Source organism: Vidua chalybeata, chromosome 7, assembly GCF_026979565.1.
Source record: "Vidua chalybeata isolate OUT-0048 chromosome 7, bVidCha1 merged haplotype, whole genome shotgun sequence".
Lineage (NCBI taxonomy): Eukaryota > Metazoa > Chordata > Aves > Passeriformes > Viduidae > Vidua > Vidua chalybeata.
This window is the reverse complement of record NC_071536.1, coordinates 6,155,564-6,181,983: the sequence shown is the minus strand read 5'-3', so window position 1 is coordinate 6,181,983 and position 26,420 is coordinate 6,155,564. Positions and strand designations below refer to the sequence as shown.

The window sequence follows — 26,420 nt, the reverse complement described above, 5'->3', positions numbered from 1 at the left end:
GCCCTTCTGTGGTGGGGGAATGTCCTGCCACAAGTGGTTTGTGGCCTGTACACAACTGTTGCTCTATAGTTTGGGTTTACATGTGATCATTGGTCCTTTGCCAGAGAAATCTATGAGTTTCTGCTTGGGCAACTGGAACATCTCAGCTGTTAGACAGAAACTTGCTGTGCTGAGGTAATGTGACTTGGCTCAAAGAAAGAAATTTTAAAATAACACATAGGAATCTACTTCAGTGCAACAGGTTGATCATGGATCTAATCCCTGGATAATTAGATATACTGCAGCCTCTCTCTGCTTTAAAATGCATTTTAAAAAGTGCTTTTTTCTTTCCTGGTGATGCTTAGTGTTCTAGTGGCTATTCTCTCTGAACCTATGTATTTGTTGTTCTTGGAGCCTTGTAGTATATGCCAAAGAGAAATGTTTCTGTGTAGTAACTGTTTCAGGTTTGCAGAATATGGGATTGCGTACCTTAAAAGTTTGGATAGGAAGGGAAAGGGGTTTAAAAATTTTAAAAATTAAAACAGACTTTTTAGTCCAGGAATTATCTTAAAGAATTTGCTTATGCCCTGAAAAATGTCTGCTAAATGAAATTTTGTAAAATAACAAAAAACACTGCTTTCTATCTACAGTTCTGGTTGCAACAGCAAAATGTGGTAATAGTGAAGGCTACTCAACAGGTGTTTGGGATTTGCACCATAAGCCATTGAAAGACAAGGATCAAGCCTCAGTTGCATTTCAGGCATATTCTAAATAAGTCTAGTGAGATGATGCACATTGTGGAAAGATGTCAGCTTTGATAACAGATGAAAGCACTAATACTGTCTTCCATATTCTTCCTTGGTTTTAGCAATATACTGAGAAAAATAATGTTAAATAAAACATATTTTATATTACCCCGATAGGATAAATGTTTTCCTTTGAAGGGATGGTGGAGAAGAAGAAACCAGCCTTTAGTAATGAGCTGTAAATCTTTGCAGGGAAGACTGGTTTTGTTCATTGTCCTCTTAATGGCATGTCCAGTCCATTGGAAGTTCTGCTTTGTATTGGAGGAATTCAGTATGATTTAATATGCTAGATTTATAGGTTCATAATGTTAGAAAATTCACCATAGGGATGAATTATCTAACATTGGCATCTTTTCAGTAAGTAATAGTACCTAAAACATAACAAGTGTTGTCTGCCTTTTCAGGATGATTTTGATTCCTTAAGAATGAAAGATTTAGGGTAAATCTGTAAATACACTTGCTTACAGCGAGTCTTGTGTATGAGTTGTTTGGATATAAACTTTCTCCTGACTGTGAGTGCCTTTTATGTGTTCAGGTTACTGAGCTACTGAGGAGTAAAAGTCTCAGGAAAAATGAAGGTTTTGAAGCCCAGCAGCAAATGTCCTTGTTTCAGGATCGTCTCAGAGAGCAAAATGCACACTTGGAGATACTGCGTGAGAAAGCACATGACCTGGAAGTACAGCTGGAGTCTTCTCAGAAGGTAAAAATACACCCTTTTTTAATTAAATTATTTCAACTTTGGTGGTAACTTGAATTTGCTCTAGTGACATATTCTTGAAAAAAGTATTTTTATATAGAAATAAGTTTATAAGGATTGTGATGACTAACATACAGTAATGAAACAACTTAATGTCTGGTTTCCTTTAAGAGTGTAACTAGTAGTGCCATAAATAGAAACCTTAAACTTAAATGTTGTTATTTCTGAATGCAAATGAAAAACATGAGGTTTAAGGAAATGAAATCATGGCATATTTTATATGTAATGTTTTATTTTTAAGAATACCAAAGATAAAGAAAATCTGCTTGCCCAAATGGAAGAGGATATGAAAGATTCAATGCAAAAGCTACACAAAAGCATAGATGAAAAAGAACAATTTATTAAAAGTCTTCAACATCTACTGACATCAGAAAGATCTGGCTTGTCTATACTACAGCACACACTTTCTCTCCGGGACTCAGAAATAACAGAATTAAAAAAAGAAATTGCTTTATCCAAAGTGAAAGAACAGCAACGTATTGAAGAACTGAAAATCAGTCATGAGAAGGATATTTGCAGACAGTTGGATAACTTGAGGAATGAGCTGAAGGAGTGCCATAAAAGAGAGATTGCAGAAGCCAAGCAGGTCTATGAAGAAGAAATTATTTTAAAATATAAAAATGAACTTGAACAGTTAAAGAAAGAACTCTGTGCTTTGAATTCTGAAGAACACATTCAGAATTTGAATGGCATAATAATTGACTTAAATGTAAGGCTTCAAGAATCTGAAATTAGTAAAGAAAATTTGAGGAAGAAACTTGAAAACCAACGAGAGGACTTTAAGAGGGAAAAATCTGAAATGGAAACTAAATACAAGGATGTAATTGATGGCCTTAAGTATCAACTTTCTTATGCAGAAGAGCAAGTGAAGGAAGCCCAGCGATATAAAAAAGAAAAACAGTCTTTGAATGAAGAGATTCAGAAGCTGAATTCCTACATCCAGGAATTAAATGAAAAGCAACTTTATGAGGCTAAAAAACCTATAGATGTAAGGCAAAAGCATGATGGAGAGATTGACTCCAATAAAAAGTTACTGGAATTGAGGGAAAACCAGATTTTATCAGGGATGTCTCAGTTGCAGGGAGTGGATCTTGAGGAGATGTGGGACAGAGATGAGCCAGTGCATCAGCCAGAACTGGAGTTCCAGTATGACTCCTCAAGGGATCAGTTGGAAGAAACAAAGAATTTAGAGATCACAAAGGATGATGGAAGTGGTGAAGGGGAGAACCTGTCTGAAGAACCCTTGTCAGAGCTGGGGCTTTTCAGTGGTGATGAAGGTATATTGGCTAAATACCTCGTTTCCACAGAAACTCCAGAAGACTCCTGTGGCTCCAGCTCTTCGGAGGGCCATGCCATTGAAGAGGGCAGATGCAGTATGTATGGGTTAGACAACAGTGTGCTCCTAGAACCCAGCAGAGATTTTGTATCTTCTCCATTAAACTCTAGCCTTGAGGAGGGGACGTGTCTTAGTGGCTTGGCTCAAGACATTTTTGAAGGGGCAGAGGTGAGAGCAGAGGCCTTTGTTTCATATGTGTCAGATGGCTCCCTGCAGCAAAACAAAACTGGAGACCATGGTGACATAGAGGATGATGAGATGATGTGTTTGGCAGAGAGACATCTGAAGCCAGCTGAGCTGCTCCATCAGGAGTCAGCCTTGGAAATGCCTTATCAGGACACCCAAGAAGCTGTTGGAAATTGGGAAAAAGCCATGTCTGAGCTCTCTCATATGCATGCAAAACTGGAGGAAGAACATGAAGCACGGATCTGTTGTGAAAAAGAACTTCTTCAGAAAGTGGAGGAGAAAGAACTTGAAAATAAACACATGCTTCTAGAAAAGCAGCAGGGTGAGGATGGAGGCCAGCCATCTCTAACACAAGTGTCAAACCCCTCTACCTGGCTAGAAATGGTGAAAGACCTCCAGGAGGAAAGAGACATGTTGATGATGCAGTTGCAAACTCAGGAGCAGAAAGCAGCTTCTGATTCTGTGACAAGTGAAGTGCAGGCTCTTTTTGGCGGTCAGCTGGCAGCTTTGCAAAGTCAAAGGGATGGGATGCAAAGCCAGCTTAATGCTCAGAAGGCTAAAAACCAGAGAATAGAAGAGCTGTTGAATCAGAAAACCATATCTGAAGAGACATTGCTAAAAGAACTGGAGTTGCTCAAAGCTGAAATCAATAAAAAAGAACACAATTTAGCACTTTTATTGAAGGAAAAAACAGCCTTAAGAGAGAGACTATCCAATGTGGAGGAGGATCTATTGAAAGCAGAAAAAGCACTAACGGAGAATGCTAGCATCATTGAGGACCTTGAGAAAAATATCCATGAGCTTAATGCTGAAATGAAAAACATCAAAGAAATACAGGAGTGTGAAAGACTGAGCTATGAAGACAGGTTAAACCTCAGCAACCAAGAAATTAATAAACTTACTGCTGAAATAAAGGAAAAGACTACTGAATACTGTGAGGAAAAAGGCCGGTTGACTGAAGAAATTGGCCAGTTGAAAAAGGCTCATTTGGAGCTTGAGGCTCTCTTGCAGGAGTCCTGTCAGGCTGCCCAGGAGGCTCAGTCCAAGATGGAGAAGCATTACAGAGAGGAAATGGATAAGATGGAGACTCAGCACCTTGCTGAATTAACTGAAGTGAGTTTGGCACACGAGAGAGAGGTAGGAAACCCTGATAACTGCAGGAGTCGTGGGATTTCAGAATGCTTAAGGTAGCCATTGCAAACGTTTGTATGCCTGTTTTCAGATTAAAGAGTTAAGTGCTGAAATAAAAGACAAAGTGGAAGAACAACAGAAGTTGGAAGAAAAAAGAAAGGAAGAGATTGCTATAATAAAAAAGGTACATGCTGTGATTGGGTTTATTTTGGAGAAATAATTTTGCATTGTCGTGTGAGCAGTGTAAACATTTTAGAGATGCAAAATTCTATTTATTGTTTTTTTTTTTTTTTCCGTGAAGTTTTTGATTTGGGGTCAGGAGGAGTGGAGAATTCTTGTTCCATAATTAGGGCTAAACAAGCATATTTTTAAGAAAGCTTTTCATCAGAGTATTCTCTGCAGGTTCATGAACGGGAGCACGATCGGGAAATCTCTGAGCTGGCTGCTAAACACTCAGAGGAAATGGAGAAGCTCCGTGCTGAGCTAAAGGAGGAACAGACACACCTTTTGGATGAACTCCGGCAGCAAATGGCAGCCACACACAGAGCAGAGCATGAGCAAGCTCAGCTCCAATCCCAGGTAAAAACAGGGAATCTCACAGGGATTCATATAGCTCTTAGCTGACTTGATGATCTCCAGCATGCACAGAAATCAAGGCGCCTTCTCCTTAATTTTTGGGGATAATACACATGCTCTTTCACACAGTGCTGCAGCCAAAGGAAAAGGAGTGTTCTCTTGGTGGGTGGTAGTAGATATATTTTAGAGGAGTTCTCCAGAATCCTCACTTTATATTTTATTTATTTTATATATATTTTAATATCTATTTTAACATTAATTATATTTTAACATTCATTCTGAAGAAAACTGGATGTTTAAATTGATGGTATAAGAGAGAAAATACAGCTCTGTAATTTTTTGTCGTGGCAAGTTTAACAAGTAAATTTTATGAAGTATATAAACCCCTCCCACTTCTTAATTATCCCACTATTAATAATTAGGAATGCTTTCTTGCTAAGCTGAAGTGTGAAAACATGTCTTTTACTTTTATATACTTCCCAGGTTTTTGAACACTTCCACTAAATGCGAGTGGAAATGGAAAGAATATATCTAGTGTTAGGTCTAATTATAACCTGTTGGTACACTGGTTAGTTTACTTAAGAATTGAGAAGTGGTGAATTTTATTTCTACTTCTCCAATATCACTTAGAACTTTACTTTGTTAACAAATTATAACCAACAGCAAACATAAGGAATTCTTTCAATAGACAGTGATGAGCTGGGGTGAGCTTGTGTTCTGCTTTGATGTGAGGAAGTGGACAGATACAGGATATTTTGTAGGAAATTAAGAGTCAGATAGGGAAAGCCTTTTACATTGCACTGAAAACATTCAAATCTCATTATAGCAGCTTACTTTAAGGGTTTCTTTAAGGGTTCTTGCCACAAAGAAACACTCTGCAAGTACAGAAAGGCAAAACTTAGATGTGTTTAACAGTCAAAACTGAAACTAGTCATGAAAAAGTGAGCACATTTCATTAGAGGGGAGGGAGAAACCCTTTTTTACTCCACTGCAGACACTGCACAGCCTTGAACTGGAAGCTTTACGCCTGACCTTAAACAATATGCACACCTCTCAGCTGGAGCTTACACAGTCCAACTTGAGGAAAGAGAAGGAGACTGCCCTCATGGAGCTGCGGGAGATGCTCAATGACAAACGTGCTCAGGAGGTAGCCATTCTGCAAAGCCGCCACCAGCTGGAGTGGGAGAGAATCAAAGAACAGTGTCTGAAGGAAAAAGAAGACCTTAAGTTCAAGTACCAGCAAGAGCTAGGTATTAAAACTGGGGAATAACCATTTTCTTCCTGCACAGATTCCTGTCTTGGTGTAGAGCTGGCCTGTGAATGACAGCTGGTGTTACCTCAAATATGGGCAGGACTGCCATGTGCAAGAGTGCATGTTTTATATATGAAAATGAAGCTCTGCAGACCTAAGTTTAATTGTTATTCATTTGTAAATTAGTGCTAAACTGAATTACTTTCAGGAGGCTTTAGACCAAGTTCTCATAAAGAACTTGATCAGTGCAAAGAGTAGAGCTCTTATCCCTTACGTTTTGTCAGGGTTTTACTTGCCCTAAATCAGCACTCTGTTGTCTTTCTGAGAAGATAACTGAATGTTTCCTGTCTTCCCCTCTCAGTGTTAGGAAGGAGTTGAAAGGCTCGGTGAGAACCTGTAGCTGGGTGTCCTTTGACCTGCACTTCTTATAAGACTGTATTTTGGCATAATCAAGAAGGCAGCTGCACCTCATAGTACTGAAGGCCTGCTGATGATGCTCTTGGCATTGTTTGGGAAATTTCCCTCTTCCCAGGTCAGACCATTTTTGACCTGTATGGCAGAGCTTGAGGAATTTCTGGAGAAAGGTGAATCTGGTAGCAGCTCACTGAAGAAGTTTAGAGAATCACAGGCTGGTTGAGGTGGAAGGACTCTGGAGATCATCAAACCCCCTACTAGAGCAGGTTCACCCAGGGCAATTTGCACAGGATTGTGTCCAGGCATGTTTTGAATATCTGCAGAGAAAAAGGCTCCACAGCCTCTCTGGGCAGCCTGTCACAGGGCTCTGTCACCCTCACAGTAAAGAAGCTTTTCCTTGTAGTCAGATGGATCCATGGGGAACACTGCTAGTTGCAGGCCTCCAGCTAGACTGCTCATCACATCCCCCTGAGCTCTGAAATAAGGTTTAGAAACCATTTCTTTAGTTGTCCTTCCCAAAGAGAAAGAGAACATTCACTTAAGGGTGTCTCTTTTTGCCCTAAAAGTGGGAAGCCATTTGTTGCCACCAGTAGTGTAGTGAACTGATAGCACGGTGGGATCTGGGAGCAGGAGGAGGTCAAGATGCAGTTCTTAATATTAATGCTGTTGTGTTTTTTACAATGTAACTTAATACCAGTTTAATCTCTAAGTTTGCCTTTCCCATGGAAAGACTTGAAATAATGGTTGCATATCATAAACTATTAAATATTATAAATAAGCCTAGGCAACATGGCTGATAGGCCTTTACAGGGTTCCTGTAAATTAAAAAAGGGGCCAAACAAGAAGCTGGAATTAATCAAGGGAGGAGCTGGAAAGGAAGAATCTGTTGGTGTCAGTGATAACTGAGCAGATAGTGGCATTTTTCTTACAGTCTTTTTTCCTAGACATTTGTAGAAGAAATTTGAAGTTTCCTACCTGCTGCTACTGGTAGGCTTTGTCTTTCTGGAGGTAATTCTGTGCAGTGAAATGTTGAAATTATATCAATAGTCATTTGAATTTTTATCTTTAGGGTCATTTTTCTTTTTAGTATCATATTCTTTGTAGACTTGAGCAGGCTTTACTAATTAAATTGAACTTTACTTTCTGAGTTTTCTTTGCAGCTCTAAGTTCTAGAATGCTTGTTTTCTAAAATGAAAGTGAACATAACAGCAGGTGTGGATAGAACCCAGCATCTTACCCTGCTCTATGCCTCCCCATTTAGGTCCTGAGTTTGATGTTGAAAATTGTAAGCTCATCCATATTTCTACTTACAATTTAATACTTTTTGGTGTAAATTTATTAATAAGTATTTTATTTCACAGTTGACCAGAGAAAGAAAATAGAATTGGAAATGGAAGAGACACACGTCCAGGCATTAGAGGTACAAATTCTGTTCTTTATACGAGAAAAAAATAAAGCTCCTTTCAGAAAACAAGAGCAGGTACAAGTCCCAGATCTGCTACACATTTATTGTAAAGGACAAATAAATGGAGGAAAAAATCATTAATTTACTAAACGTGTTTGCTTTAATATAATGCATGTTTTACTCTCTTAGACCCTCAAAAGAGACTGGGAATTAGAGTCTGATAGACGTTTACAAAACGTGTGTCAGGAGCTGTGTGAAAAACATCAGGCTGAGATGATTGCACTGCAGAAATCTCTGGAAATGGATTTGGAAAAAGTCAGAGCAGAGCTGGGGCTTCTTTCTGTTGAGAATGTACAAGCTAAAAGTAAGTATCATTCTCTGGGAGGCAACTGTTTTATTGAACAGAGACATAGCTAAGTGATTTTACCAGGCGTATAAAAGCAAATACAAGCTGTATTTATGTAGCCTTATTTAAAAACTAGGTCGATGACATGAGACTGTCTAGACAACAGGTTGTAAATGAAAAATGGTTTAAAACCTGGATAGCATTGTTGCATTTTGACTTCCATGGAGTATGAGATGTGAGGTTACTATTAAAGGGAGGTGTTGTTTTGCTTCCATCTGAAAACCTGTTTTGACAGTTGCTGAGTTAATCAAAACTGTGGTTAATATTAATAGAAGCTTTTTCTAACAAAAAATTCCATTTGGATTGTGGATAGTTAAGGCTTAATGGAACAAATGGTTGTCTGTTGGCTAACTAGCAGTGTGGGATGCAGAGAACTACAAAGCAGTGCATGGAAGTGTTTGACTTGAAAATACTTTACTGTTCAAGCATTTTTGTGATTCCTTGAAAGCTAGTGCTTAAGCTAGAGACATGCATTTCTATTTGTGTTGCACAAAAGTTGTACAGGTTGTCCATTAACCAGGATGAGGGAGTAAAAGAACTAATTTTTGATTTTAGTGAAATGTATAGAATTGGAGAGGCAACACCAGTTAGCCATCACAAAATTACAAGAACAGCTGCAGGCTGAACATAATCAAATCCTAGAAGACGTAAAGATGAAAAGCCAAGAAAAAGAACAGGATCTTCAGAAGGAGGTAAATTACATTTCTTTAGTAGTTTAGAGTAGTTGATTTCTCTTTATGTAGCAAAGCCTAGACCATATACATATCATTTGGATGACCTGTTTGTATTTAGGGATGTTACTGAAAAAGCAAAATGCATCATGCAGGTAAATACTCTGGGAGTATCCACAGGAGTTCAAAACCTTTGGAATGCCATTTGCTGCCATGTGCCTTTGTGCCATTTGCTGCCATCTCTTCATCCATATTTATGTTCCTAATTTTATGGTTCTCACATTTTGTTTTTATCTGGCTAATGCCTTATGTTTTTGCCAGTGAAGATACTTCTGGCTTGAGGAACAAATTCTTCCCTCTCAGAGGAGTGGGTGTAATAGTTAAGAGGTGCTGCTACTCAGTAGCTCTGATACTGTCAGGAGCTGAGAGTGGTGTTGTCACTGTTTCCATCTAGCTCTGACAGAAGTGTCTCTTGCATGTAAAATAAGCCCCGAGAACAAAATTGTTTAACAAGTTGTGGTGGGGTGGGGTTTTTTTTTTGGTTTTAACATGTTTTTTTTTGTAGCTGGACCAGCTTCAGGTCAAGCATGAGCAACTCAAGGTTCAGTCACAAGAAGAAATCAGGCAGCTTTGGTCTCAGCTTGACTGTACCCGAGCAAATCGACAAGAGCTAAGTGGTATGTTCATAACTGACACATTTTATTTTTTCCTCTTCTTCATACAGAAATATTCATTATTGACACAAAATGCTTTTAGCTGAGTACCAGAAACGTACAGGAAGGCCACAGCGTCAGTGGGTTGTAGCCCAATGGTCTGTCTCTAGGTTGAGGCGAGTTAGTGTCAGATGACAGGTTCTGCAGTGTCAAAAAGCATGATATGACTGTGGGGAAAAGCTTACTCCTCTGCTTTTCCTTTCCCTTCCCATTCCATTCCTGCACACTATAAAATATTCAGTGAAAACAAAAGGTTTTCCATTGAAATGTCAAATTAAGTATCATGTAATTAAAAACTTGAGAAAATGCTGGTCAGTGCAATAACATACTCCTGTTTGTATTTGTTTCAAGACCCAGGTGTATTAAATAAAACAGCCAGTTTTGCAGTGTAGTGGTTGGAGATGGCATACACTTTTGAAATAAAATACATGTCTTAGATATGTGTGCACAGACATGTATAACACATTGAAGAACAACTGTGGAAAAAGAAAACCTAGAGACCATGACTCTGTCAGTGTTCTTGTGTTGAGGCTCTAACATGAGGTTCTTGAGTTCTGCTGGGATAGGTAGAAGGCACATGTAGCATACTTCAAATGCTATTTCAGATATTCTGAATAATATAACTTTAGGTATCTTTTGAATTGTGTTAGGGTTTTGTTTGGTTGGTCATACACTAAATGAGTAATTTTTTCTATTAGGCAGATTTTACCATGACTATTTGTCAAACCACGACACTATTTCATTTTGTTTTGATATTACAGAATTATAGTACATAGCACTTTATAGTATTTGCTGGAATTCTTCTCTGTAGCCCTAATCTTTAACATTTCACATATCTTTCTATGTTTCTAATCATTCACAATCCCATTCTTTGGAGCCCTTTCTGTTTCTTCATCTTTCCTGAAGGTGGTGAGACCAGAATGCAGGCCCATGGTCCAGGTGAGGATCTCTTTTGGTGTGTGAGATCTTAAAGGTGTTTTGTTTTACTCTGCTGTTCTTCATTTGAGTGCTGATTTGACCATGCATTTGGGTTGATTTGGTAGAATTCAAATCATAGCAACTGCATGTTGGGATTGCTGCTCTGGTGTAAGAATGACATGCCAGTTCAAAACAATGAAACACTTTTTTGGGTTAATTTTGTGCTAGTAGACTTTGCTACAAAGTTAGGCAAAACCTACCCATGTCAGATTGGACTTGCCTTGCCTATCACATTGGTAGTGTTACTTGTTCCTTCTTGTCACTTGATTCCTCTGATCCCCATGCCTGGCAGCTTCTCCCTTTGGAAGCAGGCTTGAACCATGGACTTACTTTACAGAATCATGGAATCGTGGAGTGGTTTGGGTTGGAAGGGACCCTAAAGCTCATCTCCTTGCAACCCCTGCCATGGGCAGGGACACCTTCCACTATCCAAGCCCCATCCAACCCGGCCTTGAACACTTATTTCTTCTCTTACTCTTTCTGTTTGCATTTTCATTGTGAGCATTTTTTCATGCCACGAGTGCATTTTCTGGTTTGCTACACAGAACCACATTGTGACAAACAGTTGTGTTGCTCCTGGATGGCATCCTCTGATGTTTCCATCAACGTTTCCTAAATTTCTCTTGTGTAACATAAGCAACTGATTTTCTCCAGGCAAGTTTCTTTTTAAGGAACCTCTCAGAGTTCCTTCTTGTTGAAATTTATTTCCCTTTTCAGTTGATTCTTTGGGGATTTAACTAACTTGAATTATTTGGAAACTTGAGCTATTGGGAAAGCTTATCCGTCTTGAGATTTTTTTTCCCTTTTTACCTACCTTTTAACTTACCTAAATGTTAGTGCTGCTTTAATACAGAAGGTGGGGAAGAAAGCTCTCAGAGGGCTAATGAAAAGGCTGCAGTGCTGGCCATTCTCACTCTCTGAAAGGAGGGCAGCTTGCTGAGCCAGCCTTGGTAGCTGCTTTTTACTGCATTCCTGTTTTATTGGTTGATTTTTTAATTCAGTCAGTTCAGCCTCTGAGCACTTGATGGGTAGCAAACCATCATTAAAGTAATTCAGAATTGATTTTATTTTCCTTCCTGTGATTTTTGGTTTTTTGCACAGTTTATGCTCAATTAGATTTTGTTTGGATAGTTTTGCCTGGAGCAAATTAAATGTTCTTGAATAATTTATTGCTTCTGGGTGCTACAACAGCAAGGAGGTGTGAAGATTAAGCAATAGTGCAGGACTCTGCTTGTTACCAGCCTAGTCCTGGACTAGGCAAGAAAACGAGGAGAGCTAACTGTGCTGGTGATTTTGATTCTTAGCATGAGGGCCATTTCTCTGAATGCAGTGTAACTGAGAATGTCTTCAGAGGAAGGAATTTTTGTCTGTCAGAAGTTCATTTTTCCTATCTCATTGCTATTTCCAGTAAATGGTTCTTACCTCAATCTGCAATCTCTGCCTTTTGTGACTCCCATTGAGAAGGGAGTGGCTTTGTGGTGTTTTTAGTGGAAATATTAATGGGACAATGCCATTCCTAAACCACTGACACTTGGCAACTAAATCTGATTTTTCACAGAATGACAGTCTAAGGATTTATATTCTTAGTGCTTGTGTTGGTTTTCCCTCTGTTCCAGAGCTAAAAGAGCAGCTCCAGGCTCGAGCATCACGGGTAGAAGAAATAGAATGTTTAAAACAGGAATTTGAACAGCAGCGTCAGCAGAGAAACAGGGAGCACAAAGCTGAATTGGAACAACTGAGACTTTATTTTGAAAACAAGTTGATTGTTGCTGAAGAAAACTACAAAAAAGAATTGGCTTTGTTGCATCAGAGACCACAAGAGCTGACTGACTATTTGCTGCCGGAGTTGGAAATGAGTCAAGATCAAGCAGGGGACATCAGGTGATCTGTTCTTTTTCCTTTCATTTTGTGACAGCATGCTTCCATTTTATTGTTCTTTAGCATAAAAAATGATGTTAGCATCTAAGCCTATTGGCATTGAGCATTAGGTCATGGCCCAGTCCTTAGCAGTTGTTACAGTTGCTCTTTGCCTACTTTCAGCACTACACCATAAGTCAACAAGTAAATTTAACTTGATTCATGACATATCACAGTCTTAAACTTTAAAACCCTTTTCTCAGTTCTTCTGTCACACCTTTTGAAGAGACTGCTGAGAAAGAGAGAAGTGTTGCACTTGGTCAGCTAAACCAACAGCTTGAACAACAACAGGTAGGATTTTTGATATGTTACAAGTTCTACTGTTCTTTACATGACCTGTATGAAAATGGAGGTCTGATTCCTAGCTCTTACAAAGAGTAAATTAATTTCAGCTGTTCAGTAGGGCTTAATTATTTTTGACAAGAATTGTAAATTACAACTTCCAATAGCTCTCAGCCTCAGAGAGGCTGTAGAGAGGAACAGCTGAAACAGTGCTCTGTAATTTTATGTGCTGTTTATCCTGGGCTGGGTAAGGAACTTAATCAGTTCTTCTACACCAGTGCAGAATTTCTCTTTTCTATAGCTCTGGTAGTAATTGTGCCTGTCCTTGTTCTCTTCAAGCCAAGATGCTAATTGGCCCCTCTTAAATTTATGTCTCTATTTTCATGCACCTTGCTGTAACTGAAGAGCTCAACATTTTTGCTCAACTTGTTTCAAGTTGACTAAGTGTTAGCAAAAGGAATTTTCCTTTCTCTCATTGGAAGAGTCTTACCATGGTTTCTTAGAAGCTAAAGATCTTTTCCTAACCCTTTATTTCTGTAGGAAGAACTTGCCTGTTTGCAGCTACAACTTGCAGAACAACACAGGCATGAATTGGATTCCTTAAGGTCCTCCCTTGCACTTCAGTATAAAGAGGACCTGATGAAAATGAAGATGGATCTGTCAGACAGATATGTAACAGAAATTGAGGCCTTGAAAAGAAAGCATGGTTTAGAACTTGAGCAGCTCCATGCCCAACTTTCAGAAGAACAGTCTAAAGGTAGGATGGTCTGACAGACTGGGAAGGGAAACAGTCAGCTGCTTGTGTGGCTTAATTTTTCTTTAAACAGGCTTATCTGAGGAAGTTTTCAACTTATTAGTTTACCCTAAACTATGGGGAACATTTAACAGATGTTAATCCCTTTCATCAAGCACTTATGGGCATGTTGAGTTGCACTTCTGAAGATACGGTGACCTGAAGGTGTTTATTCTGTAGTAAAAACTACTAGAACTGTGGAGCAGTTGCTAAAAGGAGTTGATCAGGTTTCCATTTTTGATGCCTAGAAGGTACTGTCATACAAACATTCAGACTAACAATACATAGTTAGCTAATTTAACATACATGGTTATAATTGTATTCCACTGTATGTTGGTTAAAATTATTAGTAGAGCTTTTTTAATTTGCACTTATATTTCTTATCTTCAATTATTTATTTTTAATACTAGAGAGGATATCAAAACTGCTTAAATTAGAATGTTTAGAGATTGGTCCCATCTGACTTTTGGGGAAATGCCTTGTGTAAATATGATGTGCAAAAGAGGAGATAAAACTTCCATAAATCTGCCATTACATTGCCCAGAAAGAAAGTCTGCTCCTCTGGCTGTTGCAGATAAGGAGGGAGGTCCTGCCACAGGTTTTATGGTTATTCTGTGTGTGTTAATAGTGATAAATTCCCAAGATGGTGATAAAATGGAACAGAGTATAAATTCATCCAGTTAAGGGTTTCTCCTTGTCCTGTAGTTAGCATGGTTACTGATAAATTGCACAGCTGACAACATTCAGCTTTATTTCTGTGCATCAATAGGAGCTGTTAAAATAAATTCCAGAATGTCATTTTCTTGTCTGGCTTGGATTTTTCTTTCAGTTTCTTTTTCTTTCCAGAAATCACCAAGCTGTGTCTCCAGAGTGTTCAAAATGTAGCACGTCAGGTTGAGGTGGAGGTGGCTGAGCGAGTGTCTGTGTTGGAGGAAGAGCAGAAAGCCAAGCTTGCTCTCTCCAACTCTGAGAAACAGCATATTGCAGAGCTCTCAGAGGAAATAAGGCATTTAAAGGAAGAGCTTATAAAACAAAAAGATTTTTCTGAGCAAAATGAAAAGCATCTGAAAGAAGAAATGGAAAAGGTAATTTGTACTACAAAGCTGTTTTGTGTAGAGTTGGGCAAGTTCCAGCCTGGTGGGAAGGCCAAGGGAGGGAGAGTCAGCACTTGAATTTAAAAGTCCCTGGTTTGGGGATAGCAGCTAAAGCTTTAAATGGACTTGCCTGGATAGACAGAAATGTTGGAATACACTTCTGTTTTGGTGTAACTCTTGTACCTCAAAGTCTGAGAGCTGAGACAGTCATACATGGTACTGTCACTCTTACATGTTAAATCAGCTGTTCCAGCTGAGGATAAACTTGGAATAAATATTAATTAATTGCTCAAATTGTTGCATATTTCAATGCTTATGAGAATTAGATGGGTGAAGCTCTTATTTATCAAGTCCTCCTTTCCACCCTTTTTAAAGAGCCATGGATATGTGTATCCTCTTGCAGGCTTAGAAACTGATGGAGAAGGCCAGAGACAGTATTTTTTTGCCTTCTGTCATGGAGCAATCATTTGCTGCTTTGGCTTCTCTTTTTGTGCTACATGCTGTTTATGTGGCATTTAAAAAGAGAAGTTTAAAAAGGATTTTTATTCATGCCTAATATAAACAGCTAAGATGCCCATAGCTGTATAAGTTGATCTCCTGAAAAGATAAGTGACCTCAAGAGAAATCAACATAGAGTACCATATTAATTATATTAATTCTAGAATTCTGCCTCAATTTTTTCTTATCTTTGTAACCCAAACGAAATCTTAATAACACATTGAATTTAATGCATGTCAGTTTATAATTTGTCATTTCAGCCTTACTTTCATTAGGAAGGGTTACTTCACTACAAGAATTTAATCTTTTCAAGACCTTAAATGCCTGAGAGTATTCATTTCGTGCATTTCAGTTCGGTTTTGGTAGTTTATTCTTTTTTCTTTTAAATAATTGTCTTCACAGGTAAAACATAAAATTGCTGAGGATCACAAAAAGGAATTAAGAGAAGAAGTCCAGAAAATAGAGAATATGTACAAAGAAAAAGAGAAGAAATGGCAATGTGAAAATGAGGCCCAGAGAATCCTAGCAGAAGAGAAGTTATCACTATTGCACATAGAACTGCAAACCAGAGCAGAATCTGAGAAGCAGAACTTACAAAACCAGTTTGAACTCCGTGAAGCTGAAATGATTCAACTTCAAGATCACCAAGCTGCCAAAATTCTGGAGCTGGAGAAGCTGGTGAAGGAGCAGCAAAACAGCTTGCAGCAGCTGGAGGACAGCCTTGCAGGTGCCCAGGCTGTGCAGAAAGCTCAGCAGCAATATGAAGCTGACCTGGAGGCAGCCAAAGCCCTCATGGCAAAAGAAATGGAAAAGGCCACACTCTGCCTGCAGGAAGACTGTGCACAGAAACTCCTGGAAGCACAAAACAGGTAAGTTTCCCTTAGAAGTTCACTCATTGTTAGAGTTGCTTTGTCTTATTTTAGACGTAATGAGTGTTAGTGTAAGGTTGTCACTTGATGGCACTATCTGACTTACACATGTAAGGCTTGCTGTCCCAGGGAACAGCAGTGCTGTCTCTTACGAGCTGCTGTAGATGTTGCTTTGTGTAAAGGCATTTAATCTAGTCTAGCAAATAAAATGCAGTCAAGTTTTGCCTGCTAAGGGTACAACACATCTGGAAATCATATACCATCTTTCAAAGAGAAGTGTGATAGGATATAGAAGTGGAAAAAAAAAATCTCTGAATGTTTTTAAACAAGCTTTTCCTGGTGAACAAAGCTTGTGCTAACCATTGAATGCTGAGGTTGATGGGGCCCCCTTTGGTATTCTTTAGTTCTGATTACATGCCTGGAACTACTGTTTTTCTTCCCCTTCCTACACCTGTTTTTTGAAGTGAATTAAGGGAAGTAAACAACCACTTGTTGGTATTTGCATGCTTCGCTTCAAATTTATCCTTTCTTCCCTCCCCAAAAATATGTTCACAGAACATGACTGGAGAAAGAATGACTGTAAGAAAGCACTGAAAGCAGCAACTTAACTTTTAGATAACTGTTTTTTTTTTTTTTTTTTAGTTATTGGTATCTGCATGTAAAAATAGTGTAGTTACTGATTGCAGTAAAGGGCAGTACTTCAGATACTAAATCTTCTGCATCAAGCTTTAAGCAGAACTCAGCTGGGTTTGGAGGAGCCCCCAAGTGTCCCACATACACCTCCACAGTGGTTTTATGCCTGTCTTTACCAGATGTTTTTAGAGGTGTTTGTTATGACAGTTCATTTATTTGCAAACAACACATTTGAGATGTAGCAATGTGTACACCATGAGATACTGTCATGGCAGTATTTCTCAAATATATTTCTCTGTATTTGTAAGTTAATAGTGGTGCCAGTTTCTCTAGTAATAACCAGATACTTCCAAGTGACATTGCAGAAACCTTTAAATAATGTGGCTATGAAATCATCATTGTGGCTTGCTGTGAATTTAGTTCTGTATTTGAAGCATCAAGTAAAACTTGTGGAGACCAAGTGAGGTCTATTTATTTTCCTTGGATTATTATTTATTAGTTCAATTATTTTTTTAAAAAGTGACTTTTTTGACAATAGTCTCTTAATTTTCTTGGAAATAATACAGATTTATGGAGGAACACAAAGCAATGACTCAGAAATTCACAACTGAGCAAGAGATTCTTCTCCAAAAGCTGAAAAAGAAACATGTGGATGAGCTGGAACTCCAAAGTCAGCAGTTAGAGGAGAAGCATAAGCAGCAGATTTTGTCTCTGACAGCTGATTTTCAGGCAAAACACCAAGCTGAAATTGAGACGCTTAAATCTACACTGGAAAGTAAACAGCAGATTCAGCTTGAAAGATGTGTTGCTGAACTACAGACAAAGCATCAGGCCCAAATCGATGAGCTGGAGGTTAAACACTTATCAAATCTGGATTCCTTGGAGTCTTCCTACCTATCTGAAATTCAAACTATAAGAGATGAACACAGTCAGGCTCTGGAGAAGCTACAGCTGCAGCACAGGGAGCAGCTCCAAGAGCAGGATAAAATCCATCAGGCACAACTGCTTCGGGAGATTGAAATGCTGAAATTGAAGCATGCTGAAGAACTTCAGCTTTCCCGAAATAATTTGAAAATTGAGCTAGCTACTGTTAATATGGAAAAGCTTAAAACCATGGCTCTTGAAGCAGAAGAAGCTCATAAGGTGAGTCAGAAAGAAAACCTAGCATAGGAGGTGAAATTTCATGACACATTGTGTGGGATCACCTTTTCCTTTGTTCTCAGGGGATATTTTCACAACCTCTTTGTGCCAGCACTGACACATTGTGTGTGGCCATATTATGAGCTGAAGCAGGAAACTCTAGCTGAAAATTAAATTCATCTGTTGCTTCCTGCCCCAAATGCTCAGTCTAATGAGTTTTCTGTATCATTTGTGGAAAAGGCACAAATGAGGTACATCTTCTAATGTGTTTAAGATTGGAGGGTCTCCATTTTGTGGCTCAGACCTTCTCTCCCTGGCAGAGCTATTGTGTAATTCTCCAGAAGGTGACTAGACCAAAGCAAATACAATTTTGGATGTTAAGCCACATCTCTAGGAATCTAAAGATCCTTCCAAATAAGTAAGGATTTGCAAAACTTTTAGCTAGATAAGAAAAATAAAAACTTTTAGCTAGATAAGAAAAATAAAAACTTGTAGCTAGATAAGAAAAATAAACCCATTTAACTGTTTTAGAGAGTATGTATATATATGTATGCTCATCCTTCATGAAACAATATTGTTCCTGTTTATTTCAAAAGCTTTGATACAGCAGGACATGTGCTTGACATATGGGTTGCAAAGATAATTGTACTTATTTTTTTCCCTCCCCCTTTTTAAATTAATGCTTACACAGGATGATCTGAACACAGCTCTTCGAAATCAGAGGCAGTTGCTGGAAGAAGAAAAACGTCTGGCTCTGGATCTGTTACGTGAGGAAGTGTTGCAGATGGAGGAAAAGCACAGGAAAGCACTCCAAGAGCTTCAGGATCTTCATGAGGCAGATATTAGGAAACATAAGGAACAATACTCCAGGGAGTTGGAAGAAGAACTGGGGAAACTAAAAGCACAGCATGAACGTGAGCAAGAGGTCAGAATGCTGCTAATACCTAAACCCAGAACAATCCATGTTTTATCATAAAGTAAATTCAGTTTTATTAAGCTTAGAAATAAGGCTGTACATCTAGATATTTTTGGATTTTTTTTTAATAGTGCTAACAATAAGAGAACACAATCTGACTTCTGCAGATGCAAGCAGCCACTAGTGTTATATATCACACTCATATACTAGGAAAAGTCACAAACAAAATGAGCTTTATCCAGCTATAACCACAGAACACATGAAGTTAGAAATTTCTAACTTCTGCTTTCTCACTTACTAAATTGAAAATTTGATAATATTCCAAATAACTCTTAAATCACTTTTAGAAGAATAGATTGGCTGGGGAGGAAGTTTCTTTAGTTTCCTGGGAGGTTCTAATGGTGATTCAGTCTTCAAGCACATGATCCTAGAAACAGGATTTGTCTATTTTCATGTCTACAGTGACTCTTCATAGAGAGAATAGTAGGAAAAAAAACCCTAGATGACCAGAAATCTCTCAAACCTTTCACTATTGTATCCCAGGATAATTGCTTTAAATAGAGATGTGTAATGCTTGCTCCCATTTGGGCAAGGGAAATCACATCTTAACAAAATATGCTCTCCTTGTATGTCTTTCCTCTTCTTTCCTCTTTATTTTTTTTGAATTTCTTTTAGGGAGGTGTCTGTTGGAAAGAGTAAATTGGGAGTACTTTTAGTCTGAGCTGATGGTGTCATGAATACAGGAGATACTTGATACCTAATGGCTGGTTGCTTATCTATTTTTATCAACCTGCTTTTTTCTATACTCAGCATGATGATAGCAGCCCTGTATGACCTTGAGGATTGTGGATGTACTCTTCAGAATTTGGTTTAGCTTGATGGGTTTGGTTTGGTTTCATTTCTTCCTTAATTCTAACACTGTGGCTAAAATATTTTATATTCCTTCCTTGTCTGCAGCTGTATGCTTCTGCATCAGCTTCTGAAGTAAAATCTGTGAGAGCAGCTCTTCTGGCTCAATTTGAGGAGGTAAAATTGAAGCAGCAGCTTCAGTTCCAGGAGGAGATTGAGCTGCTGAAGTGTCAGTCAGAGGTGCTGCTGGAACAGCAGATTGCACAGTTGAAGGTAGGCTCTGGTGAAAATGCTCTTCTGAGTAAGCACTGGAAGTGTGTTTTGCTGAAGAAGAGCAATTGGTGTAAGATTTTTGTTCTCCAGCCTCTAAAATGGCACTCTGAGTGAGATCTCTCCCATGCTTCACAACGTTAGAGCTAGAAAAACAGCACTGGAAATAAAGCAATGTTCTGTGAGCAATTCTCTTTACCACAGGGTTGTCTTAAAGTCCTGAACTGGATATGAAGTGTCCTTCAGCCAAAACCAAAGCAATCAGTGGAACATGCTCTAAGCAGCATTCCTGGTGTACATGTTCAGTTTGTCATTTGAGACTTTTTTTTCTTAGTGTCTGCAGATCATCCCACATCTACTGTGCATACTGTGGCTATGTGGCAAAATATTCAGTATTATATAAGCTTTTACCAAGTGTGTGATGGCACTGAACTCTTTGTCTATGAGATACTTTGTTGTTACTCTTGTTATTAATCTCTGCTTTCATTGATTCACCATGATAAACATCATGATAAGCATTTTCAAGATGTTTCCTGCCTCTGGCCCTCTGTGTAGTCCTGATCACTGTTTGACCTCTCTCTGGCTGCTGCAGCTGTCTTTTGAAACAGAGGGCACAAGTGTGTCCTGAAAGGCTGCTGCAGGTATATTTGGCACTGCTGTCCTCAGCTGAACCCCAGGCTTCAGCCCACAGAAGCTGGGACTGGACTGAGGGTTATGTAGAAGCTCAGAAGTGCTCCCTGCTTTTTTCTCTTATGCTGCTTTAATTAGCATTTGCGACATCAGAAACTTCACTTTCTGTTGAAACTTTTCCAGGGCTAATTCTCCTGCTGGTGCAGCTGTCTATGGATTCAGCTGGGTTTTTTGCCTCATGTACTTGCTAACCAGTGTTTTGTCCCAGAAGAGACTGGCTGGATCTCTTTGCAGTGTCAGACTGAGCTGTATTGTGGGCTGATACAGGTTTTTACAGCAAGCCTTTCCCTTCCCACTCCCTTGTGTTGATTATGCAGTTCTCTTCATGCCAGCCTGTTCCCTTGGTTTCTTCCCTCTGCCTCCCTAGCAGATTTGAGGTATTCAGAATTGCTGTCTGTGCTCTGACTTCCTCTCTAAGTGCTTCTGAGAAGAACAAGCAGGCTGCTTCAGAGATTTTGTCCACAAATGCCACGTTCTAGGTCAAGGAAAGTCATCCTACCCCTTTGTGTCAGCCCATTTTTACCTTCCTAACTGCTAGAGCATGGGGCAAAGACTGGCTCAGTCTTCTGCACAGGATCCATATCAGCTCAGGTGACTGCAGGTCTTCTGCTCTGAAGTCTTATGTCTTGCCATGGGGAAAAACTGTTATCTTGACTTCCAATGTAAAAAAATAGGTGTAATGTATTGGTGTTCATCAGTACTGTGTACAAAGGGACAGTCACTGCCCTGGTTCTGCTGGCCAGTTTCAGCATAATTTTCTTGTTTGGAGGTGTTGATGTGTAAGTTATTACTGCTTGTTATTCTGAGAGGCAAAATGTGTACTTCTAAAGAATACAGAAAAAATACAGGGGATGTTTGAGTTTTTTTTTGGAGGATGGTGGTAGTGTTTGGGCATTTTCTTCTCTCAGTAAATCCAAGTATATGTGATTTATGCAGGATGAATTTGAAGCTGAAAAAAAGGCATCACTGCATGACAAGGAGCAGATTTTGATTCAGGAGAGGGAGAAGGTGCAGGCTGCTCACCAAAAGGAACAAGAAATGTTATCAGCCCAGCTGCAGGAAAGAGCAGCAATAATTAACCAGGTGTGGAGAAAATGCTTTAAACCTAGATTTTAAATGTGCTTTTGGGGTTGTATTTTAGCACAGGGCTCTCTGCCTCAATGTGTATATAGAGGGACTGCAGGTATAATTCTTGTGGTATGTTAGACTAGGGGGAAACAGAGTGACACTAAGAATTTCCTGTCTGGGAATGTCCTTACTCTTTCCAGCTCTTCTTGTAGGACTTGATGAGGGTTGGGAATGTTGGCATGGGAGCAGAATGCTTTTTTGTCTTTGCAGTATTCTCCCAAATAGATATTTTGAATTATTTCCTAGCATACTTATGAGACAGAGTTTCTAACAAAAAGGCAGTAACTTGTCTGGAGGTGGGGGTGGGCAGATACATACAAATATGTATTTTTATTTATATGTAATCATATGTTTTAATCTGGTATAGGTATCATCTGAAAAAATAAATATTAGGGGAGAAGTAATTTTTCTAGGAACTTGTTTTCAGATAGAGTTTATAATGCAAAGTTTAGGTGAAATTGTTGACTTTGTTGTGTTGTCACTGTATTTCCACAGCTGGAAAAGAAAGTGGCCTCTTTAAAGCATGAAATAGGGGAGACCAACTCTGAACTGGAGACACTCCTTCAGTGGCGGGGCAGGGAAAACCAAGAAGGAGGAAATTTGGTGGCCTTGCTGAGGTCTGATATTGAGCAGTCCAAAGAGGAAAGGTTTGTTACATAATGCTTAGTGCTTGGGGGTTTTTCTATTTGCTTGTTTTCTCACTCCTCATTACACACTCATTAAAGAAATCAATAACTAGGCAAAACTAAGCCAGCTCAAAATATAAGTGTTGGGGATGATATATTGCTTTTATTTGCAAATTATTTTGATTTTTTTTTTTTAATTATCAACCTATTCTGACATTAAGAGCAAGTTGGGGTTTTTTCTTGCTCTTTTTCTTTCAGTGTGATGAAGACTTTGGTGTTTTGGGGTTTCTGCTGTCTCTAATCTTGGAAAAGTCTAAAAAAAATGGAGAGAGGTTCTGTGACCAAGAGGCTTTCAGATGGAGTGGATTGGTTTGACATGTCATGGGGATGTGTGGATTAGAGAAGCTGTCATGCTGAATAAGCTTCTAGAATTCCCTCTCTAATCTTTCAGAAACTGGCTTAGTGTTCATTTTAAAACTAAAATATTTTCATAAGTAGAAACAGAGCTTTTGTTGTCAGGTCTGCCAGAGCACCCTCTAGTTATTTTGATGTCACTGATACTGTAGTAGTAGACTCCTTGCTCCTACTGTAGTAGTGTCTTCCTTGCTGGTGCTTCCACAGGTATGGAAGGCTGAGATGCTTGTGACTGTAGTGTGATCTACCTGTGGAGATGACAAAGGTGTTTTGCTGTGATGCCTCAGGTTTCAGGTTTTGTATTTTTCAGATTCTGTGCTGCTTTAGTGTGTAGTTCTGAGCTTCATATCAGGGGACGGTGAGCTCTCTTCACAGAGTAGGGAGACAAAACAATTCCTTCTCTAGCTGGGGATGAAGGACAACTGATCCAAATCTCAGGCCCAAGAGCAGAAACCATGTGGGCTGAAGAGAGAAAAACAAGAAGGATGGGACTTCATCACCTAAAGCTGTAATTGGACAATTAACTCCAATATGCAAATGGATCAGAACTTATAAAAATGAGAGACCTCATGACTAGTCATCGATTTTGTGACCATTTTGGGTTCATCCTGGGTGTAGCCCTGGCTGGGCTCTTGTGCTGCCCAAGGTGAATCCATTGAGGCCATTTAATAAATCCCTACTTTATTCTTTATCTCTGTCTAGCCTCTGTTCTAGGTCAGCCTTGACAAGGCTGTGCCAGCTCTTTAAAAATGACCTGGTTTTTGTGAGTCATCTGAGTGATCTTCACTGATAACTGCCCTACCATGGCAGATACCCATTTTAGACTGTCAGGTTTAAAGCAGGTTCCAAGTGTCTTTCAAGTCAAGTGCGTGCAATTTTTCAAATGTTCAATATGCTTTTGTTCTAGGGAAAAACTGCGTGAATCTTATCAGCACGTTTTGAAACTGCTTATGGAAGTGGTGAAGGCCACAGTAGTTATTGAGGACCTTATCTGTAGCAAGATTGGTCTTTGCCTTGATGACAGTCTGGCTTCTGGAGACTCTAAAGAAGCTCAGAGTATTGTGGAAGAAATGGGATTCATGCAGTATTTCAAAGCCAAAGAAAACAATCACCTAGAAAAAGGTGAGTACAAGTCAGCAAACCTGGATGTAGTTAATTCATATTCTTGAAAACTGCCTTTTCATATCCTTTTGTTTGGATGAAGAAAAGAAAGAGAAAGGAAAAGAGAATGAAAATGCAAACATTTTGCAATGTTTGTCTTTCAAAGTTGATCCACACTTAAGATAGTGTCTACCAGTGTTCTCTCAGTTTATTAATTTTAATAGTGCAACTACTAAAATGGTGTCAGAAAAGCTTGGATAGATTATGGGGCAGGAAAGATGGATTTGGTGAATGCAGAGTTCCAGGTCCTGATGTATAGCACAAGATTGCCAAACCTTGTGAAAAATCCTCATGAGTTTTCAACATTGAATTGTTGATGGGTCCAAGGTTTCATCTTGTAGTGCATGTCCAGGACCATGTCGCTGCCTGATGTCAGTTTTCTGGGTGACCAGTTTTGTGGCTAGCTGTCACTTTTCTGTGTTTTTTCAATAGCTTCCTTGCTTTCAGTAGAGGAGCTGCTTGATGAAACTCTCACAGAGCACAACCAGCTGTCTCCAGGGACTGACGAGGTGTCTGAATTGAGCCAATACTTATGTGAAAGTGTTTTTGCAAAGCCAGAATTGGCATGTGAAAGTGAAGAAGCGATACTGAAAATTTGTCATCGTTTGCGCACTGCAGTGGAGAGACTTCTGGAGCTGGTTACAGAGTCAACTAAACAAGTAAAGCTTTTTAATCTGTGCAGAGTCAGCCTGGTCTAGTGGAAGATGTCCCTGCTCATGGCAGGGGTTTGGAACTAGTTGGTCTTTAAAGGTGCCTTTCAAACCAAACCATTCCAGGATTTTGTGTATAACACTGAAAATGTGAAATCACTTTTAAATCTGTGTATTTAACCTCGTAACAGATCCTTTGGGAAGGCGATTGATTGGTCACCTTAAGTAGATTTAAAATAGGATTTTAAATTCATTTGGTAACTTCAGGAGACCAGAAGTTTTTTTGAGGGGGTTTTATCACACTTCACACTGATGCCTTTTCAACGCTGATAAGCAGGTTCAGGAAAACTCAGTCCACTGTCAAAATGCTTGGGGAAACAAACATCCTTGTAATTATATGTTGCTTTAATTGTGACAAAAGGAGATGCACTCAGCATCATAAAAGAACTTGAGTATTTCCAGACTGAGTTTTGCAGTGTTTAGACTGCACATATGGGGTAGATGCACAAGCACTGTATACATCTGAGGATTTAATTTAGTGTGATAATAATTAGTTTGTTGGGTAAGGAAGTCCCTAATTGAAGAGAAGATGGGGAGGGGAAAAACACGTCTGAAATGAATCTGCTCATTGGGTATTTTGTGAAAACCAGAGATATGTGCCTGTGTGAAATGCATATTCACCATCTTCAAAAATCCCTCCTAGAATGAGGTGCTTAAATTTCCTTTTAGGTTCTGGTGATGGTTCCACTAAGACACAGCTAACTTGTGGTTAAAGCACTTGCCCAAGCCATGGCAGATCTGGGTTCTAGGTGACCCTCATCAGCTGTGATCCAGCATACTTTGCTTACTGGTGGTGTTCCTTGGAAACCTGATGATATTTGTCTGTTAGATGTGACTGAATCTCTTGAATTTAAGTGTAAGGATGCTTTGAATTTCAAGTGGCTCAGGAAGTGTCAAGCTAGGCAGTTTAGCCAATTGGCAGGTATTTCTTTTTGTGCACAGTGAAGAAACTTATGTTCCTAAGCAGGACTTGTGGCAAAAATACTGGTATGCAAGTACAGGGATTCACCAAAGCGTCCAGAGGTTTTGGGCAAAGTCAGCTTAGTACAGAAATTAAACTTCAAAACTTGGGCCTTAATGCATGAATGTTACTAAAAATTGAGAAGACCTTTATTGCAATGTCTGCAGCATTATTACCTTGCATGTGCATCTGAGGTCTGATGCTGGGGCAATTACTCACTTGCAGCTAGAGAAGATGCATGAGAACCACGCGCAGTTCGAGGAGGAGTTCAGCCGCCGCAATCGGGAGACGGCGCAGGTGGTGAGTCAGCACCAGGAGCTGATGGAGTGCCTCAGTGAGGAGAGTGAGGCCAAGAACCAGCTGGCACTAGAGCTTCACAAGGCAGAGGGTAAGAAACAGAACCTGAGTGAGATTGCAGTGTCATTTACCCACAGCCTGTTCCTCCCAATATCTATGATGTGCTTTCCTGGATTTCTTGGGCTCTAAATCTCCCATTTGATCTTACTTTCTGGACATTCTGTTTCGTGAAACATCAGCCCTTAGCAGAGGATGTGTTGTAAGCTCATCCCAGGCCATCAAAGCTTAATGATCTCCATTTGAATCCTACAGATTTGGAGACACTTTGTGATGTGTCAGCCTCATAAAATCTTGATAATCTTAGAATACATTAACTGGTATGCTTTATTCCTTAAGATACTTCAAAAGCCTAGCTATAGTATAAACATAAATCATCTTTTACTTCTTTCTTTTTATGTCACTCTCCATTGTTTGGCAAAAATTGTTTACTCATGTTTTCAAGCTATCTTTTCTCAATAGATGAGTTTGTCTATGGCTTTATTTGCATTCTGACTTGGCTTCC

General features: G+C 39.2%; 1 protein-coding gene across 1 annotated transcript in view; it reads left to right on the top strand.

Annotated features, from left to right (window-relative positions):
- Positions 1-26,420, top strand: part of PCNT (pericentrin) — a 71,935-nt gene that overhangs the window by 9,679 nt on the left and 35,836 nt on the right. The window contains exons 6-27 of the mRNA XM_053947913.1: positions 1,321-1,485; positions 1,784-4,201; positions 4,287-4,379; positions 4,598-4,774; positions 5,766-6,021; positions 7,799-7,857; positions 8,032-8,206; positions 8,804-8,940; positions 9,485-9,596; positions 12,227-12,491; positions 12,731-12,818; positions 13,350-13,566; positions 14,449-14,687; positions 15,597-16,063; positions 17,263-17,839; positions 18,528-18,761; positions 19,710-19,874; positions 21,498-21,644; positions 22,185-22,336; positions 23,637-23,851; positions 24,323-24,549; positions 25,787-25,949. Coding sequence (XP_053803888.1) covers positions 1,321-1,485; positions 1,784-4,201; positions 4,287-4,379; positions 4,598-4,774; positions 5,766-6,021; positions 7,799-7,857; positions 8,032-8,206; positions 8,804-8,940; positions 9,485-9,596; positions 12,227-12,491; positions 12,731-12,818; positions 13,350-13,566; positions 14,449-14,687; positions 15,597-16,063; positions 17,263-17,839; positions 18,528-18,761; positions 19,710-19,874; positions 21,498-21,644; positions 22,185-22,336; positions 23,637-23,851; positions 24,323-24,549; positions 25,787-25,949 — 6,748 coding nt within the window. The remainder of the gene's footprint in view (positions 1-1,320; positions 1,486-1,783; positions 4,202-4,286; positions 4,380-4,597; positions 4,775-5,765; positions 6,022-7,798; positions 7,858-8,031; positions 8,207-8,803; positions 8,941-9,484; positions 9,597-12,226; positions 12,492-12,730; positions 12,819-13,349; positions 13,567-14,448; positions 14,688-15,596; positions 16,064-17,262; positions 17,840-18,527; positions 18,762-19,709; positions 19,875-21,497; positions 21,645-22,184; positions 22,337-23,636; positions 23,852-24,322; positions 24,550-25,786; positions 25,950-26,420) is intronic.